Below are 18,283 nucleotides of genomic sequence, written 5' to 3' on the forward strand. Positions count from 1 at the left end.
CCAGAGATGTGAAACAACTTGCCTAGGGTCACATGGCAGGCAAGTGACAGAGCAGGGACTGGAAGCCGGATCCTCTGGGCTCCCAGGTCCAGCCTCTTTCCACGAGTCCCGGTTGGTCCAAATTATGCAGGCGTGGCATTATCACTAACACTTTCACTGCGGGATGAGCACTTATTTCTTTAAGGCTTCAATTTTGCAGATGATGATGCTGTGGAAAATGAGATCAGTCGTATCTTTTGAGCCCTTACTGTGTGCAGAGCACTGAAGTGCTTATGCGAGTACAGTGTAACACAGAAGCAGCAGGGTTTAGTGGAAAGAGCCCGGGCTTGGGAGTCAGAGGTCATGGGTTCTAATCCCGGCTCCGCTACTTGTCAGCTGTGTGACTTGGGGCAAGTCATTTCACTTCTCGTGCCTCAGTTCCCTCATCTGGAAAATGGGGATTAAGACTGAGAGCCTCACGTGGGACGAGCTGAATACTTTGTATCTACTTAGAACAGGGCCTGGCACATAGTAAGCACTAAACAATAATAGTAATAATGTTGGTATTTGCTAAGTGCTTACTATGTGCAGAACACTGTTCTAAGCGCTGGGGTATACAGGGTAATGAGGTTGTCCCACATGAGGCTCACAGTCTTAATCCCCATTTTACAGATGAGGTAACTGAGGCACAGAGAAGTGAAGTGACTTGCCCACAGTCACACAGCTGACAAGTGACAGAGCCGGGATTCGAACCCATGACCTCTGACTCCCAAGCCCGTGCTCTTTCCACTGAGCCACCCTGCTTCTCTGCCATTATTATTGCAATAATAAAACAAATGCCATTATTATTATGAACGGAGTTGGTAGGCACTTTTCCTGAGAAGCAGTGTGGCCTAGTGGAAAGAGGCTAGGCCTGGGTCCCAGTTCTGCCACTTGTCTGCTTTGTGACTTTAGACAAGTCCCTTAACTTGTCTGTGCCTCGCCTTATCTATAAAATGGGGATTAGGACTGTGAGTCCTATGTGGAACAGAGGTTGTTTCCAACCCGATTATCTTGTCTCTATCCCAGGGTTTGGTACAGTGACTGGCACAAAGTAAGCGCTTAACTAATCTGTAATTATTTATTCGCATTAATGTCTGTCTATAGCTGTAATGTATTTATACGTATTGATGTTTATCTCCCCCCCCCCCCAGACTGTAAGCTCATGGTAGGCAGAGAATGTGTCTCTTTATTGCTGTACTGTGCTCTCCCAAGTACTTAGTACAGTGCTCAGCACACAGTAAATGCTCAGTAAATGCGAGCAAATGAAAAGAGAATTCAAACTTCGGCAGATCATGGCAGGAAAAAGGCTCAGTGATGTTTAAAAAGGCCTTGGAGAACGACGTTCATCCCCTCCTCATCTGCATTCCTGTCCCCCCAACCTGAGAATGCTTATTTCGAGGTAGTTTAAAAGGCCAGTTGTGAGTGGGTACACTGTTTTTCACACTTTTCCTATTACCGTTGTCACAAAAACGACTTGTCATGGTGCTGATGTGGTATCTAGTTGGAACGATAAGAGTTGGCAGCTGACTTGATCACGTGATACTGGAATAGTTCCGAGGGTGTCCCCACAGGGTTAAGAAGGGCCAAAGTGCTTTTAGGATTTCTTTTTCAAAATCTATTATGCCAGTTTTCCATACGTGACTTAATTAGGATTTCTAAATTGACAGGGACCTCTCCTTAAGCCTTGCATCGTGACCTGTGATGCACTTACCGTATCCCAAGGGACGATGAGTGATTGATGGATGTCGAGAAGCATTTTTCACAAGGGATAGCCTGAAGCATTCCGTTGAGTCAGAAACAAATAGGAATCCTAAATAATGACCCCACTCTCCTGAATATACCATCCCTCCATTCCACCAGAATGTATCTGTTCATTAGTTATTTATTCACTTGTGTCTATTATTGATACGTAGTCTTTCGCTCTTAGCTACACTGTATTTGTCAGTTAATGTCTACTGTCTTCCCCGTTAGGCTGTAAACTCCTTGAGGGCAGGCATTGTATCCTTTATTTCTAGGTTTCCCAAGTGCCGAGCAGAGTGCCCTGCGTGCCGGTGCTCAATAAATATGGTTGATACTAATTATAGATGATAGTATTTAAAGGGCAGAAGACATTCATCCGTTCCATTGTCTATCGCGTGCTTACAGTGTGCAGAGCACTGTACTAAGCACTCGGGAGAGCAAAATACAATAAACATACACATTCCCTGCCCACAGCGAGCTTACAGACTAAAGCGGGGGAGAAAGACACTAATATAAATAAATTACAGATATGCTGTGGGGCTGGGGGTGGGTGGGTAAACAAAAGGAGCAAGTCAGGGTGACGCAGAAAGGAGTGAGAGAAGAGGAAAGGGGGGCTTAGACAGGGAAGCCCTCTTGGATGAGATGGGCCTACAAAAAGGCTTTGAAGGGGGCGCGAGAAATTGTCGAATTTGAGGAGGGAGGACGTTCCAGGCCAGAGGCAGGACGTGGGCGAGGGGTCAGCGGCGAGGTAGACGAGATGGAGGCACAGTGAGAAAGTTAATATCAGAGGAGCAAAGTGAGCGGGCTGGGTTGTAGTAGGAGAGTAGCGAGGTGAGGTAGGAGGGCCCAAGGTGATTGACTGCTTTAAAGCCAACGGTGAGGAGTTTTTGTTTGATGCAGAGGTGGATGGGCAACCACCGGAGTTGCTTGAGGAGTGGGGTTTCTGTAACGTAAAATATAATAATGTTGATATTTAAGCGCTTACTATGTGCAGAGCACTGTTCTAAGCGATGGGGGAGATACAGGGTAATCAGCTTGTCCCATGTGAGGCTCACAGTTAATCCCCATTTTACAGATGAGGTAACTGAGGCCCAGATAATAATAATAATAATAATGCTGGTATTTGTTAAGCGCTTACTATGTGCAGAGCACTGTTCTAAGTGCTGAGATAGATACAGGGTAATCAGGTTGTCCCACATGAGGCTCACAGTTAATCCCCATTTTACAGATGAGGGAATTTAGACCCAGAGAAGTGAAGTGACTTGCCCACAGTCACACAGCTGACAAGTGGCAGATCCGGGATTCGAACCCATGATCTCTGACTCCCAAGCCCGGGCTCTTTCCACTGAGCCACGCTGCTTCAAGAAAAGGAAGCAGAGCCATGGCTCGATCTATATTAACACTAACCTTTTCAAATGTGTTTTCCTCTCACATTTCAGGTGAGGAAACAACACTGCGAAATCAAGTTACAGAATGTTAATTTTGTCCCTTTCTGTAACCATAAAAGCCCTGCAGTCAATCAGTGGTACTTATTGAGCACTTACTATGTGCAAAGCACTGTACTAAGCAGTTAAGAGAGTAGCAGACACATTCCCTGCCCGTAACGAGCTTATAATCGGGAATGGGGTGGGGAGACAGACTCTAATATTAATGAAGTAATGTATTTCATTTTTAGGCCGATGTATTTAATGCTTGACTTTTCTTTCAGAACTACCTTCTGGGAAAAAAGGAAACATCTGAGATGGCAGACAGAAATAAGGAGGTGCTTCTGGAGGTAAAACTGGATAACCAAGACAGTGATCATGTTAATTTTAAAAGTTCAGCACCAAAATAAGGAAATCAGATATCTGAATTTTTTAAAACAAATTTTGAACCAATGTTAAAATCATTTTCAAAGCTCCTCCTATTTGTGCATTCAGAGTTCTCCAACAGTTTCCTTTTTGATTATATTTGGAGTCATGCCAAAAACACACCGGGGAGGGGCATAAACCTGGCCAAACACAAGAAAACCACATGTTCCTAAAGAACCAGAGATTATTTACCAAATGGAATTCTGGTATAGAAGGAAAAGGAAACAGGAGGACAAGAGAAAAAGATGGAAGGAGAAAAAGAGGATAAAAAGTCATTCCGTGTTATTTATTGAGCACCGTACTAAGCACTTGGGAGATTACAATAAAACCTTTAGCAGAGATGTTCCCTGCCCATAACAAGCAAAAGTAGGGGAAGTAGTTAGAAATTTTTTAAATAGTATTTCTATCCCTTATTTTAACAAATCTATATAGTTGATTTAGGACCATATTATTTCGAATGGGGATCTTTTCAAGTGGATGCATGCTTTTGTTTTAATTAAGTTCACTTAATAATAATTATGGTATTTGTGGTTTACTAGGTGCCATGCACTGTACTAAGCACTAGAGTAGTTGTAAGATCATCACTTCCCACACTGGGCTCACATTATAAATTGGAGGGAGAACAGGTATCGAATCCCCCTGACTAGACTGTAAGCCCATCAGTGGGCAGGGATTGTCTCTATCTTTTGCCGAATTGTACATTCCAAGCGCTTAGTACAGTGCTCTGCACATAGTAAGCACTCAATAAATACTATTGAATGAATGAATCCCCATTTTGCAGATGAGGGAACTGAGGCTCTGAGATGTTAAGTGCCTTGTCCAGGCTAATGTTCCTTTTGATATACTTCTGGGAAATATGCCAGGAGATCGAGATTTAAAAAATCAGTATTTTGGAAAGAAAACCCAAAATAGCCCCCACCAAAATACAGTTTCTGCTTTGTTTCTCTGTTATTTTAAAAATGCAGTTTCTGCTTTCTAAATTGCTCTCTCCCTCCCTCCCTCTCTGTCCTGCAGGAATGTTTCTGTGGAAGCTCAGTGACTGTGCCGGAAATTGAAGGAATCCTGTGGCTGAAAGATGATGGCAAGAAGTCCTGGAAAAAGCGTTACTTTTTATTGAGAGCTTCTGGAATTTACTATCTCCCTAAAGGAAAACAAAAGGTGTGATACTTTATTCATTATTTTGGGGATATCCAGTGGGGTGTCAACACTTTCTTTGGGGGGTGGGGTCCCTTCTCCATGACTTGCTGTCATCTATCCAGACTCATCTCTTCTTCCCCGTTGTCCTGGACTGTAGGCTAAGCCCCTCTTCTCCCCTGTTCTCCATCTCCCCCTCCTCCAGACCCCCCGAAAAATAGGGAAATACCATGCCGGAGTTTCCCCGAGGAGTTATGACGTTTTACCTCATCCTTAAAATGTGGATTGAGAATGTGAGCCTGACGTGGGCCAGGGACCGTGTCCAATCCGATTTGCTTGTATACAGCCTAGAGCTTAGTACAGTGCCTGGCACGTAGTAAGCACTTAACAAATACCATAATTATAATTAATTATTATTAAATTTGGATGTCCTGAAAGGTTTATCAAGAAGCCATTTACTCAGTGATGACATGCCCAGCCCAATCCAAATCAGAGAGGCTGTACCTGCAACCAGTGATATAGATCAGGATTTACAATTGTGTACAGTCTTGTTCAGATTGTTTTTTTATGGTATTTGTAAGGTGCTTATTATGTGCCAGGCCCTATACTAAGCGCTGGGGTAGATACAAGCTACTCAAGTTGGACACAGACCGTGTCCCACATAGTGTCCACCGTCTTAATCCCCATTTTACAGATGAGGTGACTGCAGAGAAGTTAAGTGACTTGCCCAACATCACACGGCAGACAAGTGGCAGTCATTCTGACTCCCAGTCCATGCTTTATCCACTAGGCCAATCTGCTTCGCTTTAATGCAGTCAGTCTTGAAGGTACAGGAAGACTTGGAAGCTGATCCGCTGGAAAACACTCATCGGAATAAGAGCGTTACCAAAGGTCCTCAATAGTTTATTAATGGGGTAGGAAGAGCATAAATAAATAAAACTCCCAGACAATCCAAAAGTCTAATTATAGACATTCGCTCCAATCTCTCTCCCACCCCAACCTGAAAGTACTACGCTTTGAATTTCATCTTTTCATCCTTTTCCTACCTAGCACCCTCTTACATAGAGTCTTTCTTGCATGTGTGCCCACGCAATCTCTCTCTCCCTCCCAAATTTAGAAGTAATAATGTTGGTATTTGTTAAGCGCTTACTATGTGCAGAGCACTGTTCTAAGCGCTGGGGTAGATAGAGGGTCATCAGGTTGTCCCACGTGAGGCTCACAGTATTCATCCCCATTTTACAGGTGAGGTCACTGAGGCACAGAGAAGTGAAGTGACTTGCCCACAGTCACACAGCTGGCAAGTGGCAGAGCCGGGATTCGAACCCATGACCTCTGACTCCCAAGCCCAGGATCTTTCCACTGAGCCACGCTGCTTCTCTAGTAGAAGCAGAGTAGTAGAAGAAAAGGGGACGTGAATTATTTTAAGTAATCAGCCTTTAAATCTCAAAATCAACTGAATGGTATCCCACTTAAAAATTTGAGAGTCAGTTTGAATGAAAAGTCAGCAGCTCTGAATTTCAGAATAACTTAGGGACTCTCCTGTCCCTTATATGTCTTAAAAATCATAAAGGGTTATCCCATTCCACGGGGGCAAGCGCGTAGCCGAGACTGAATTGTTGTTTGAGTTTATTGAAAGGGATTTGAATTTATTGTCTTTTCCTCTGGGCAAGAACATTGTGTTTTTAGAATCTTCATTCCAAGATGCATTTTGTTGTTGAGTCTTGTTGATCGGTTTCTTTTTTATATGGACTAGGTCTCCCGGGATCTCGTGTGCTTTCTCCAGCTGGATCATGTTAATGTTTACCTCGGGCAGGATTATCGGAACAAATACAAAGCACCTACCGACTTCTGCCTAGCATTGAAGGTAAACTAGTTGGTCTTCAAGGAATTTGTTAAAGTTGGACAATAGATTGAAGAATTGTCCATAACTTTAGCACCCCTTTTTTCCAGCGTTTGGTTACTCTTTTAGTTGGAGACTGAAATAGGAAGAAGTAGAAGGGAAACAGTGGTGTAACGGCACCATTTGTGAGTTGCTGGTGGAGGTTTTTTCAGGGGGAAGGAATAGACCTGTACAACTGGGCTTTCAGGATTAATTTCCAGCATATTTCTGACTACAAGAAATTTCAGAGCAATTTTTTGGGAAAAAAAAAAATCAGCCACCTGAAGCCTTCGGATAGAAAGAAAGCTGTTCTTACAAGGTTCCCTTTCTGCTGGGCCACTTGAGAGCACTGTGGACAAGGGAAGAGACTCTTTCGATCCGACCCAGGAGGAGTAAGACCGAATTTTCCAGAGAATTTCTCACCACCATCACTACCGGAGATTCCCAACCCCTCTTCCTAATCTCCCTCCCCAAATTCTCCCGGGCCCCAGTAGGAACTCTGTGGTTCAGGCTCCTCCCATAGACTGTAAGCTTCTTCAATCAATCTTATTTATTGAGTGCTTACTGTGTGCAGAGCACTGGGCTAAGAGCTTGGGAGAGTACAATGCAACAGAGTTGGCAGATACATTCCCTGCCCACAATGAGCTCACGATCTAGAGGGGAATCTAGAAAGGAATTCTGAGAACATGAATCGCACCTTATTTATTTTGTTAATGAGGTGTACATCCCCTTGATTCTATTTATCGTGATAATGTTGTCTTGTTATTTTGTTAATACCCTATGTATTTTGATAAGGAGGTGTACATCCCCTTGATTCTATTTATCGTGATAATGTTGTCTTGTTTTTGTTTCGTTCTGTTTTGTTCTGCCGTCTGTCTCCCCCGATTAGACTGTGAGCCTGTCATTGGACAGTGATTGTCTCCATCTGTTGCCGAATTGAACATTCCAAGCGCTTAGTACAGTGCTCTGCACGTAGTAAGCGCTCAATAATAATGTTGGTATTTGTTAAGTGCTTACTATGTGCAGAGCACTGTTCTAAGCGCTGGGGTAGATACAGGGTAATCAGGTTGTCCCACATGGGGCTCACAGTCTTAATCCCCATTTTACAGATAAGGGAACTGAGGCCCAGAGAAGTGACTTGTCCACAGTCACACAGCTGCCAAGTGGCAGAGCCAGGATTCGAACCCATGACCTCTGACTCCCAAGCCCGTGCTCTTTCCACTGAGCCACACTACTATTGAATGAATGAATGAATGAACCTTCCAAATCTATTGTTTTGTACTATCCCAAGTCTTTAGTATTGTGTTCGGCACACAGTATGTGCTCAGTAAATAGCATCGGTTGATGGATCGTGTCATCCAACCAGGGACAGCTAGACATCATAGACCTCTGGTACCCAGTCCTGAGCTCCTGGAAAGGAACAAAATAAAGTCAGATTGAAAATATATTTAATAGGAAGGCTGTTTATCAAAACAGCTTTCTCCCAGGTCTCTCCATTAATTTCCCTGCATTGTCAAAGCATAAGAGGACCAGATATTCCTCGGCATGGTGGATGTCAAAAAAGTGAAGTTGCCTGATCAATGACATTTAAGGTTCTTAGCAGTGTTATAGTGGAAAAAAATCAGAAGGGTACTAATTGATTCATTCAATACTATTTATTGAGCGCTTACTATGTGCAGAGCACTGTACTAAGCGCTTGGAATGTACAGTTCACTAGAAGGGGTGTACTGTAATCACGCACACTAAATATTAACCTTTAGAACCCTCTTGATTCCACTTGTTTCATTCCCTTTTTCCTAGAGAGTGACTTTTTTTAAAAAAAAGAAGATATTGTTTTTATAACGATTGTACTTGTTGAGCACGTAATCTGTGCCAGGTACTGTACTGAGGACTGGAATAAATACATGATAAATTATTCAGGCATGCTCTTTATTCTGAAAGGAGTTCACTGTCTAAGTGGGGGAGGGCTGTCAGGTGCAACACTAAGAGTAAATGACATTAAATAAATTAAGGATGATGCAGTCCAGGTGTACAGCATTAAAATGTAGCAATAATCGTGTAATATTTTTTCCTCTTTTCAGCCTTTTTCATTTAACCGTCGGTTAAAGCTGACAGTATTTTGACAGGTCTTTTTATCCCCCTCTTACATTCTTATGAGTCGTAGAAATTTAGAATTGCTAAGGCTAGAATGAGTTAATTCTCAATGACAATTTGTGTCAAGATTGATTGAATTTTTTGAATTGCCTAGCCTCTTTCCTTAAAGTACCCGAGGCTGCACACCGAGCTTCTAGCTTTCAAAAATGAGGGAAGGAGCAACATTTCAGGAAGAGGAGAATAAGGAACCAAAAGCATACAGAATCCTAAATTTCTGCAGTCACCCCCAACCTCCAAGAGCTCTTCCTTGGAGAAACAGATCCATGTAATCAATCAGTCAGTGGTAACTGTTGACCATTTACTGTGCGCAGAGCACTGTAATCAATCAGTGGTAATAATAATAATAACTGTGTTATTTGTTAAGCTCCTAGTATGTGCCAACCACTGGGAGTAAATACAAGGAAATCAGATCGTCCCATTTGATCGTCCCATTTGGGGCTCACAGCCTCACTCCCCATTCTACAGATGAGGTAACTGAGGCCCAGAGAAGTTAAGTGACTTGCCCTAGCTCACACAGCAGACAACTAGCAGGACCGGGATTAGAACCTTCGACCGCTAACTCCCAAGCTCTGGGCTCTTCCACTAGGCACTGAAGTGCTCTTACTGGTACTTACTATATGCAGAGCACCGGGAAAGTACCATACAATAGAGATATTATCCCTGGACGCTAAGGGGAGCTTTGATAGATATCCATGGGTTAAAAATAAGGATATGGCTATATCAGAGTATGGAGTAGATCAATTGAATTAATAGGTTTTTTTAGGGAACAACCCCGGCAAATTCTCTATTAGTTTATAAATATCATCAGGGCAGTTTTAATCTACGGGTCTAAGATGGCCATCCCCCTTGCTCTCTTTTCATTCTTTGTCACACTTGAAAAAGTAAAACCAGTTTTTCTACTCCTGTAGCATCCACAGATACAGAAGAAATCTCAGTACATCAAATACCTCTGTTGCGATGACGTTAGAACTCTCCACCAGTGGATAAATGGCATTCGTATTGCAAAGGTACATTTTGCTTGGATTTGTCTGAAGTGCTGATGAAAGAGCCTGTGTTCTCTTGGTCTTAATAAAACTGGTGTAGTTCAGCAAAATTCCTGTTGGGCTACTCTTATAAAGTCACATTTTTTTTTTTTACCTTTTTACCATCATTCCAGAAATTTCCGTAAGCATGGGTAGGTGGTGATTGTGAAGCTTGGATGCTTTGGGAAGAGGAGCATGTAGTAGAAATGTAGGCTATGAATCAGCAAAAAAAAAAAACAAGCAAAATTGAGTTCAGATGAAGGCCAGTAATATTTAATGAATGGAGCAAGACACTATATTCGGCACTGATGGAATGATGAAAGAAGAATAAGACAGAATCCTTTCCCAGAAAGAATGCACACGTGAATGATTTATCTTCCGTTCTTATTTTTTCTGTTTAGTATGGAAAACAACTCTATATGAACTATCAAGAAGCACAGAAGAGGACAGAATCAGCCTGCGATTGGACCTCTTTGTCTAGCTCCAGCATCAAATCAGGATCTAGTTCCTCCAGCATACCAGGTAAAGAAAGAAATCCAAACCTTGAATATTTCTTTTTGTCAGTGACGGGAAAGACTGCACGCGTCATTTTCTCCCCAGAGACTGTAACTGATCTGGTTGCTTTCAATGTAATCTCAAAGGTTATGTAACTGAAAACTTCTCAAACAACTTTTAGGAAAAACAATTCTTCTGTTACTCTAAGGAGAGAACCTTAGGGCTAGATTACTGCAAAAATCACACAAAAGGTATTTTAGAAAGCAATTTCTGTGTGCGATAATATTACCGTAGTCCAGTTTTAGCAAGAGGCCAGGCATCTTTCTGATGTCGTCGTCCTCAGCAGTGGTATTTTTTGAGCTGTTTCTATGTGCAGAGCACTGCAAAGTACCATTTCCCACTCCAGTATGATGTGATGTTTAGAATCGTTTGGGGGAAACAAAGGGAATGGCTAGCTGGATGGGGAGATGCGAAGGTGGAATAGAAGCTTGTATCTACCCCAGCGCTTAGAACAGTTCTTGGCACGTAGTAAGCCCTTAACAGTTACCACAATTGTAATTATTATAGAAGCCAGTCTTCCTGGGAGTTTTCATTTCGGCGCTCTGGATAAAGAAAAAGATAGTGCGTTTTGAAACGATCATTTAAATTGGAGATAAATAGTAATACTGACTTTGTTAAGCACTTATTTTATGCCAAGCATCATACTAAGCACTGGGGTAGATATACAAGATAATCACATATGACCTTGTCCCACATGGGGCTCACGGTCTAAGGCTTAAATTACGTTTTACCTAAAATTGCCAATTCGATCTTGTTGGATTGACTTAAAGCAGTACTAATAAAAGCGCCCCTCTACCACTGAAGCAGAAAAATGATTGAACTACAGTATTCAAGGGCGTTAACAGCATAGACGAAGGCCCTCTGGAGGAGATGTGACCTCAGAGAGGTTTCAGAAATGGGGTGAGAAGTGGTCTGTGGTGTGTGAAAGGGGTGGGCTGGATGGCTAGTTCCAGGCAGAGGAAGGGCATAAGAAAGCAGCTGGGAACTGGAGAGATAAGTAAGGGATAAGAGGTACATTAAGTAGATTATTTTAAGGATTAATGGGAGAAGACAATGGGTAAGTAGGAAGAGTGTGGATAAGTAGGCCTAGTGAAGTACGGGAATGGCATAAAAATTACCTGGCCTCTTCCTTGGAATTGATAAAAATGTCACCGAAGAGATTTCTTTACATTGAGAAAAGTGACCTACTTAATCGCATTTTTTGCCAAAACCTGTTTTACGCAGAATCTCAATCCAATCATTCTAATCAGTCTGATAGTGGAGTTTCTGACACCCAACCCGCCGGACATATCCGTTCCCAGAGTATCGTCAGCTCCATCTTCTCAGAGGCCTGGAAGCGAGGCACTCAACTGGAAGAGTCCAGCAAGGTAACGAGGCACCTTGGGTCCAACGGTCAAACACCACTGGCTTCCGAGGAGGAAAAGGGGCTTCATGGTGCCATGAGGTTCACTAGCTAGCTAGCCTCACTGTCCTCCTCCGTCACCCCATTAAATGTGGTCCCCGTTTCCACTAGTGGCATTTTCTTCCGGGTGTCTGTCATTGAGCTTCTATCCAAATGGATGAGCAGATTAAGACAAATCAGTGTGGATTTTCACCGGGGGAAAATCGGTTCAATTTGCAGACTCTCCAGGCTGCTTGCTTCCCCTTTTTCTTCTTGCTTTGCTTATCTTTTGTCCACTTCTCTGCTCATTCTCACCTCCAAAGGAGGGCAGGCAGGGGAAGGGAAAAGAGATTAAGCTCAGATTCACTGTTTTACAGTTGTACTTTTAGTTTGCTGTATAGGCGGAGGTACCCCATTGAACTCTTATCAGTTGTTGTTTTTTTCTGAAATACAGAAGTCACAGAAAGAGCCCTTTCTGTCTAATAATAATGATGGTATCTGTTAGGGGCTTACTATGTGTCGGGCACTATACTAAGCGCTGGGGTAGATACAAGACAGAGTCCACGTCCCACCTGGGACTCTCAGTCTTCATCCCCATTGTACAGATGAGGAGACTGAGGCACAGGAAGTGAAGTGACCTGCCCAAAGTCACACAACAGACAAGTGGCAGAGCCGGGATTAGAACCCAGGTCCTTCTGACTCCCGGGCCTGTGCTCTATCCACTGGGCCACACTGCTTCCCTGTCTGTTGCCTTAGGTTTCCTTCTACAGTCATTCTAGGATTTTCTAAAGTGCCGTGCAGCCTCTAAGCCCACCTTTAAGTGCGTTCATAGTTTTAAGTGGCCACGTGATGCTTAATTTGACTATTGTCACGCCAAGGCTTCCCCCGTTATTGCTCTGAATCATCGAAAACCAGCGTAGAGGTCACTCACATTTCTTGACTCGAGGGAGACAATTTTTGGTAAATGAAGTGCATTATAATAATGTTGGTATTTGTCAAGCGCTTACTATGTGCAGGCTGGGGTAGATCCAGGGTAATCGGGTTGTCCCACGTGAGGCTCACAGTTAATCCTCCTTTTACAGATGAGGTAACTGAGGCACAGAGAAATGAAGTGACTTGCCCACAGTCACACAGCTGACAAGTGGCAGAGCAGAGATTCGAACCCATGACCTCTGACTCCCAAGCCCGGGCTCTTTCCACTGAGCCACGCTGCTTTATCAGAAATCACATCCCCAAACTCGTCACCACCTCCTTAAGCATTCAAAACAGTTATGAGGTGTCGCAGAAGCGACTCCACAGAAATCTTCCCAATCGGGTCTTTAATATCGAGGCCAAACCACTGGAGGAGAAACCGTAGGAGTTTGCAAATAAGAAATCTTTGAAGAGGCCCGGTCGTCATTCTAGCTCCTCAAAGCCTTTACTTCCGTGTCGGGGTTATTTTCTAAAGACGGCATCCCTCAAATGAATATAAATGGGAAAACTTGGCAAAGCAACATAAATAGTCTAAGGCAAATCTAAGAGGGACCATTTTAACACCTTGCCTTGAGCAGCCTCCCTCAACCAAAGACAGCCAAATCACTGGGCATCGGCCCCGGGTGATGCAGAACCGATGATGCTGCTGCCGCCCCAGGGCTCTGCTTTGTTTCATCCCTGCCAGTGGCAGCCCGGCGCCCCGTTTCCTAGCCCTGGGCGGCTAGGGGCCTGGTTCCGAGGGGCCCAGCGCTCCCAGAGTTTCTTTCCCTCCCTCCCTCTCACCGCCCTGGTGGGTCCGGGGACCCCCGTTGGCCGATGCTGTGGTTCGAAGGCTCTCCCGGTGACTCCCATCCCGCAGAAACCCACGGCCCAGCCGGAGAAGCCATTTCATTCATTCCTGTGTTGACAGTAACCTTCTCCAAAGGGTTAGTTAGCCTGGGTTTTGATCAGCTTCGATGAAGTTTGAGTTACAGTTCTGCCAGGAGCGGAATTCACCCAAAACAATAAATATAGGTCAGAACCTCCGCCGTCGAAAGGGTTTTCTTGAAACAAGACATGTATCAGAAAGACTGTTGAATTCTGAAACTCCGGGGATCCTCCTGTGCAGCAGTGGATATCTGTTAAGGTTCTGTTGCCCTCTCTGTTTCTCCTGTTGCCTCAGGCTCAGGTACCCAAAGTGAAGCCCACCCCAGCTAAGGTCTGCACAGCCAAGGCGAATTAAGGTCAGGGGCCGTTCTTTGAAACACATTAACCTTAATGATTCTTATAACCCAAATCTTACACACTAACCTTCCTAATGAGAGCTCTGAATCGTTACTCAAAGCGATCCCGTCGATGGTCCCAGACCGTGGTCGGGAACCGGCCCGCTAGCCGGTGAACCCGGAGACCCGCCCCACTTACGGATTAAAAAAAGGTCGTCGTGCGGCCCGTTCCGTCTTGATCCCGGTCGACTTAAGTCCTGGGGTATGGCCGTTCACCCTAGAGCCGAAGGGTGTACGCCGGGGTAACGGCGGGAGCCCTTTTTGGTGGCATAAATGACCGTTAGCCGAAAGAGAAACCACAGTCCATCTGGAAGTTCCTTGAAAACCGGTACTCTGAACCTGACCCGTATTAAATTCGTCAACCACATTTAACGGGGGATGTCCAGACCAGTCTGCGGGTGTGAAGAGTCCACTGGGGAAGACTTGGGTTTTGCCCGAAGGCACTCCGTTGGCTCACACACGCACCGTACGAGGAGTGCGTTCTTCAGCTTTTGAGATCAAGTTCGGCTGTTTGGGTTTGACATAGATTAAAGAGAAAGCACTTTTAATCAAGCAATAACGCCGCATTACTTCCCCCGCAATGGAGGTTGTTGGGCTTGGGCATATGGTAATGTCTCCATCGCCCCCTCGGTTTCCTTTCCTCTAGCCTTTCTAGGTCTCGCTCTCGTTTTCCTCTCGCTCTTTCGGCATAATAATGTTTTAGCCCTGTTTTTCGCCATAATGCTTACAAAACGTTTCTTTATGTATTTTCCAGTAAAAACAAATTTAAGGATAATGCCCCCCCTTTACCTGCATTGCTGGACTTCTGTGCATGTTGGATGCAAGTGTCTCATTCGAATACGTGTTGTGTGTCAAGCTCATCCCCGTGTGACTGTGCACGCCCGCTGAATATTTTCACGCTTTCTCATGTCAGCGCATTAGCGCCGTAAAAGCCGGTGTCATTCGTCAAGAGGCCCTCCGCCGCCAACGAAGCGCTAGCCCCCGGCTCGGTGTGGCGGCACAGATCCCGGGAAGGAGGGTGGATCCCGGCCCTCCGCGTTTCCCCCCCCGGCACCGGGCCCCGCTCCCCTGTCTCCCCGGACGTGGTCAAAGCGGAACGATTCCGCCGAGCCGCCCCGGACCCTCTCTAGAAGTGGCGGCCTTCTGCCCCCCCCCCCGTTCTGCTTCCCCGGCAGATAGGGCAGCCCCCAGTTTCTCGGGGACCCCTCCCTGCCCCGCCGTCCACGGGGGGAACGGACCCATCTTTTACTCCGTCTCGCTAACTCACTTCTCAGACGTGCGCCACACTCCCTGCTTTTAGACTCGTCGCACTAGGATTTACCTTTATAACTGTTTTTCTCTCTCCCCTCCCCCGTTTTTTATACTCCTTTTAGGCTAGAATGGAGTCTATGAGCCGGCCCTATGCTTCTCTTGTTCCTCCTCTGTCCCCGCAAACTAAGACGGCTACTCCGTATTCGGCTTCGCAGCCGTCACCGCCTCTCCCCCCGCCCCCGCCCCCTCCCCCGCCACCTCCCCCGCCCCCTCCGCCCCCGCCCCCTCCCCTCCCTAGTCAGTCGGCCCCTTCTGCGGGTTCCACGGCGACGATATTTGTCAAATACAGCACTATCGCCAGGCTGCAGAATGCCGCGGCTCAGCACTCGGGGCCTCTGTTCAAGCCACCGCCCCTTCCAGGCACCCAGCAAGGGACCCTGACTTCCCATCCGGGAAAGCCACCCCTGCCGGCGCCCCCTAACGGGGTGGTCCCCCCTCCCCCGCCTCCCCCTCCGCCTCCTACCCCGGGGTCAGCTATGGCGCAGCTGAAGCCGGCGCCCTGCCTCCCGTCCATCCCGCAGTTCGCCCCGCCGCCCCCTCCGCTGAAAATCCATCAGGTTCAACAGCACGTTATTCAGGCTGCTCCTCCTCCTCCTCCTCCTCCTCCTCCTCCTCCTCCTCCTCCTCCTCCCCCCCCCCCCCTCTTCCTCCTCCTCCTCCTGTGCCCGCTCCCCCACCCCCGCCCCCTCAAGCCCCTCCGAAGCCTCTGGTGGCTCTGGCCCCACCGACCAGTACTAAGACCGTGTCCCCCGTGGCGACGCCAAGCGTGCTGCCGGCACCCCCTCCCCCACTTCCTCCCGCCAAAAAGCAGCCGGCTTTCCCACCGGCCCAGATGCCATCCTCCCCTTCTGCTCCCGCCGGCCCCGTCCCCCCGCCGGTATTACCGAAACAACAGAGCTTCTGCGCGAAGCCCCCCCCGTCCCCTCAGTCTCCGGTGCCGTCGTCGGTGGTGAAGCAGTTGGTCAGTCAGTTTCCCCCGCCGCCCACCCCTCCCCCCGCAGAGCCCCCGCCCATAAGGACCGCTGCTCCGTTGGGCGCGGCCCCGCAGTCCCCTCCCGCCGTGAAAGCCAAGCCCAAGTGGCAACCCGGCTCGGTCCCGTCTCCCGACTTTCCGCCTCCACCTCCCGAAAATATCCTAGCGTTTCCGCCACCTCCACCGCCGGCCGCCCCCCTGGTCTCTCCCGGCCCGGACAAGCTGGGCTCTCCCGTCAAAAAGGCCAAGTCGTCCAGTCCGGGCGGGAAGAAACCACCTCCCACCCCGCAGCGAAACTCCAGCATCAAGTCCAACAGCTGTGCTGAGTATCAGGAGTCGAAGAGACCCTCCGTGGACAGCCTGGTCAGCAAATTCGCGCCCCCGACGGAGCCCTCGGGGTCCCCCAACAGAGAGACCCCGCCCCCTCCCGCGGCTCCCCCGAAGCCCGGGAAGCTGAATCTCTCCGGGGTGAACCTGCCCGTCGTCCTCCCGCACGGAGGCCTGGCGCTCAAACCGCCTGGCGTCCACTTGCCGGCGAGGGACCCCGTGGTGGAGTTTCCTTCTCCCCCTTCGGATGCCGACTTCCCGCCCCCTCCCCCCGAAATCGAGCTCCCTCCGCCCCCCGTGGAGATCCCGGCGGTGTTTTCGGGAAGCACCTCCCCCAAGGTGGCCGTCGTGAACCCTCAGCCCCAGCCGTGGTCCAAGTCGTCCGGGAAGAAAGCCCCGCCGCCGACCCGGCCCAAGCGGAACGACAGCACTCGCCTGACTCAGGCCGAAGCCCTGGAGCGGCAGGCCGCCGCCGCCGCCCCTCCTGCCGCCGCCCCCCAAGTGCCCACCTCCCCCAAGGCCGGCCTCGCCGTCCAGCCCGGCTTCCTGGCCGACCTGAACAGGACCCTGCAGCGCAAGTCCATCAGCCGGCACAGCTCCCTCTCGTCCGCCCGGGTGTCCAGGGCCGAGCCGACCGCCACCATGGACGACATGGCCCTGCCGCCCCCGCCCCCCGAACTGCTCTCCGACCACCAGAAGGCCGGCTTTGGGGGCGGCCACATATCAGGCTATGCAACCCTGCGCCGGGGGCCACCGCCCGCTCCCCCCAAGAGGGACCAGAGCACCAAGCTGTCCAGGGACTGGTAGCCGCCCGGCCGCCTCCGAGCGGCTCACGCGACCGGCGACGAATCGTCGGGGTGTCCCCGGACACCCAGGGCGGGCGGGGGGGGCGAGCGCGGGATCCGGTGGGATTTCCGGCTGGGGCCGAGGGGGATGGGTCGGAGCCCTCTCCCCGTCCCGCTGGCTCCGCGGAGGAGCGGGGTCGGGGAGATTGCCTTTTAGGGGGCGGAGGTGTCGGAGGTGCGTCCTCTCCTTTGCAGATGATTTTCCCTTGTCCCGTGGATTGGACCAAAAGCCTTTCTTTCTTTTTCTGCATTGAAGAGGTCTTTTGTACTCTCTTGTTCCTGTGAGATCTGTTTGTGCATGTTGTGTATTATATATGACTATGGAGGTACAGAATGTGATCTTTCTCACAATTATAGAAGACAACCAGAATGTTCGTTTGGTATCATCTGTATTTTGTTTCAGTCCGTTGAACAGTAAGACTATTGGACTCTGTCTTTGGCGATATCTAACCAGTTGAATCTGCACCACGAAATACACGAGGCACTTTAAATCAGGTGTGGGGGAGGGGGTTTGGGCAGCAGATGACAGGTAATGAGTAATCAGCAGTACCTATATGCAATAGGTGGCTAGGAAAATAAAAACACGGCCCAACTGAAAACATTCTGGATGCAATGCCTGTACCGATGACCCCATACGCAGAGTTACAGGTGGAGTGGAAGAAAGCTTATGTCGGCCATGAGCAAAAACCTTCTGAATTTGAGTTTTTGCTAAAGTAAATGGTTAAAATACCCATTCTGGGTTGTATGCAAACTTTGGTTTTTGCTGTTATCATGAAGGCAGAAGAACATTTTAACCCCTACGAGGACCTTTGAACTCTGTTTGGATTCCAATTTCCTTTATTTGGTGAGGTGGGAGA

General features: G+C 47.8%; 1 protein-coding gene across 4 annotated transcripts in view; it reads left to right on the forward strand.

The window, feature by feature from the left end:
* RAPH1 (Ras association (RalGDS/AF-6) and pleckstrin homology domains 1) overlaps positions 1–17,475 on the forward strand; it is a 130,716-nt gene extending 113,241 nt beyond the window's left edge. Inside the window, exons 8-15 of one of the 4 annotated variants that reach the window (XM_029068983.2) lie at positions 3,470–3,535; positions 4,626–4,769; positions 6,499–6,609; positions 9,687–9,785; positions 10,202–10,322; positions 11,580–11,722; positions 15,344–15,888; positions 15,945–17,475. In XM_029068983.2, coding sequence (XP_028924816.1) covers positions 3,470–3,535; positions 4,626–4,769; positions 6,499–6,609; positions 9,687–9,785; positions 10,202–10,322; positions 11,580–11,722; positions 15,344–15,888; positions 15,945–17,388 — 2,673 coding nt within the window. In that variant the 3' untranslated portion in view covers positions 17,389–17,475. Of the gene's footprint in view, positions 1–3,469; positions 3,536–4,625; positions 4,770–6,498; positions 6,610–9,686; positions 9,786–10,201; positions 10,323–11,579; positions 11,861–13,870; positions 14,746–15,343; positions 15,889–15,944 lie in introns of those variants that run through there. The other 3 variants (XM_029068981.2, XM_029068982.2, XM_029068980.2) reach the window with 3 other exon arrangements.
* Positions 17,476–18,283: the final 808 nt, after the last annotated feature.

This window comes from Ornithorhynchus anatinus, chromosome 7, assembly GCF_004115215.2.
Source record: "Ornithorhynchus anatinus isolate Pmale09 chromosome 7, mOrnAna1.pri.v4, whole genome shotgun sequence".
Classification (NCBI taxonomy): Eukaryota; Metazoa; Chordata; class Mammalia; order Monotremata; family Ornithorhynchidae; genus Ornithorhynchus; species Ornithorhynchus anatinus.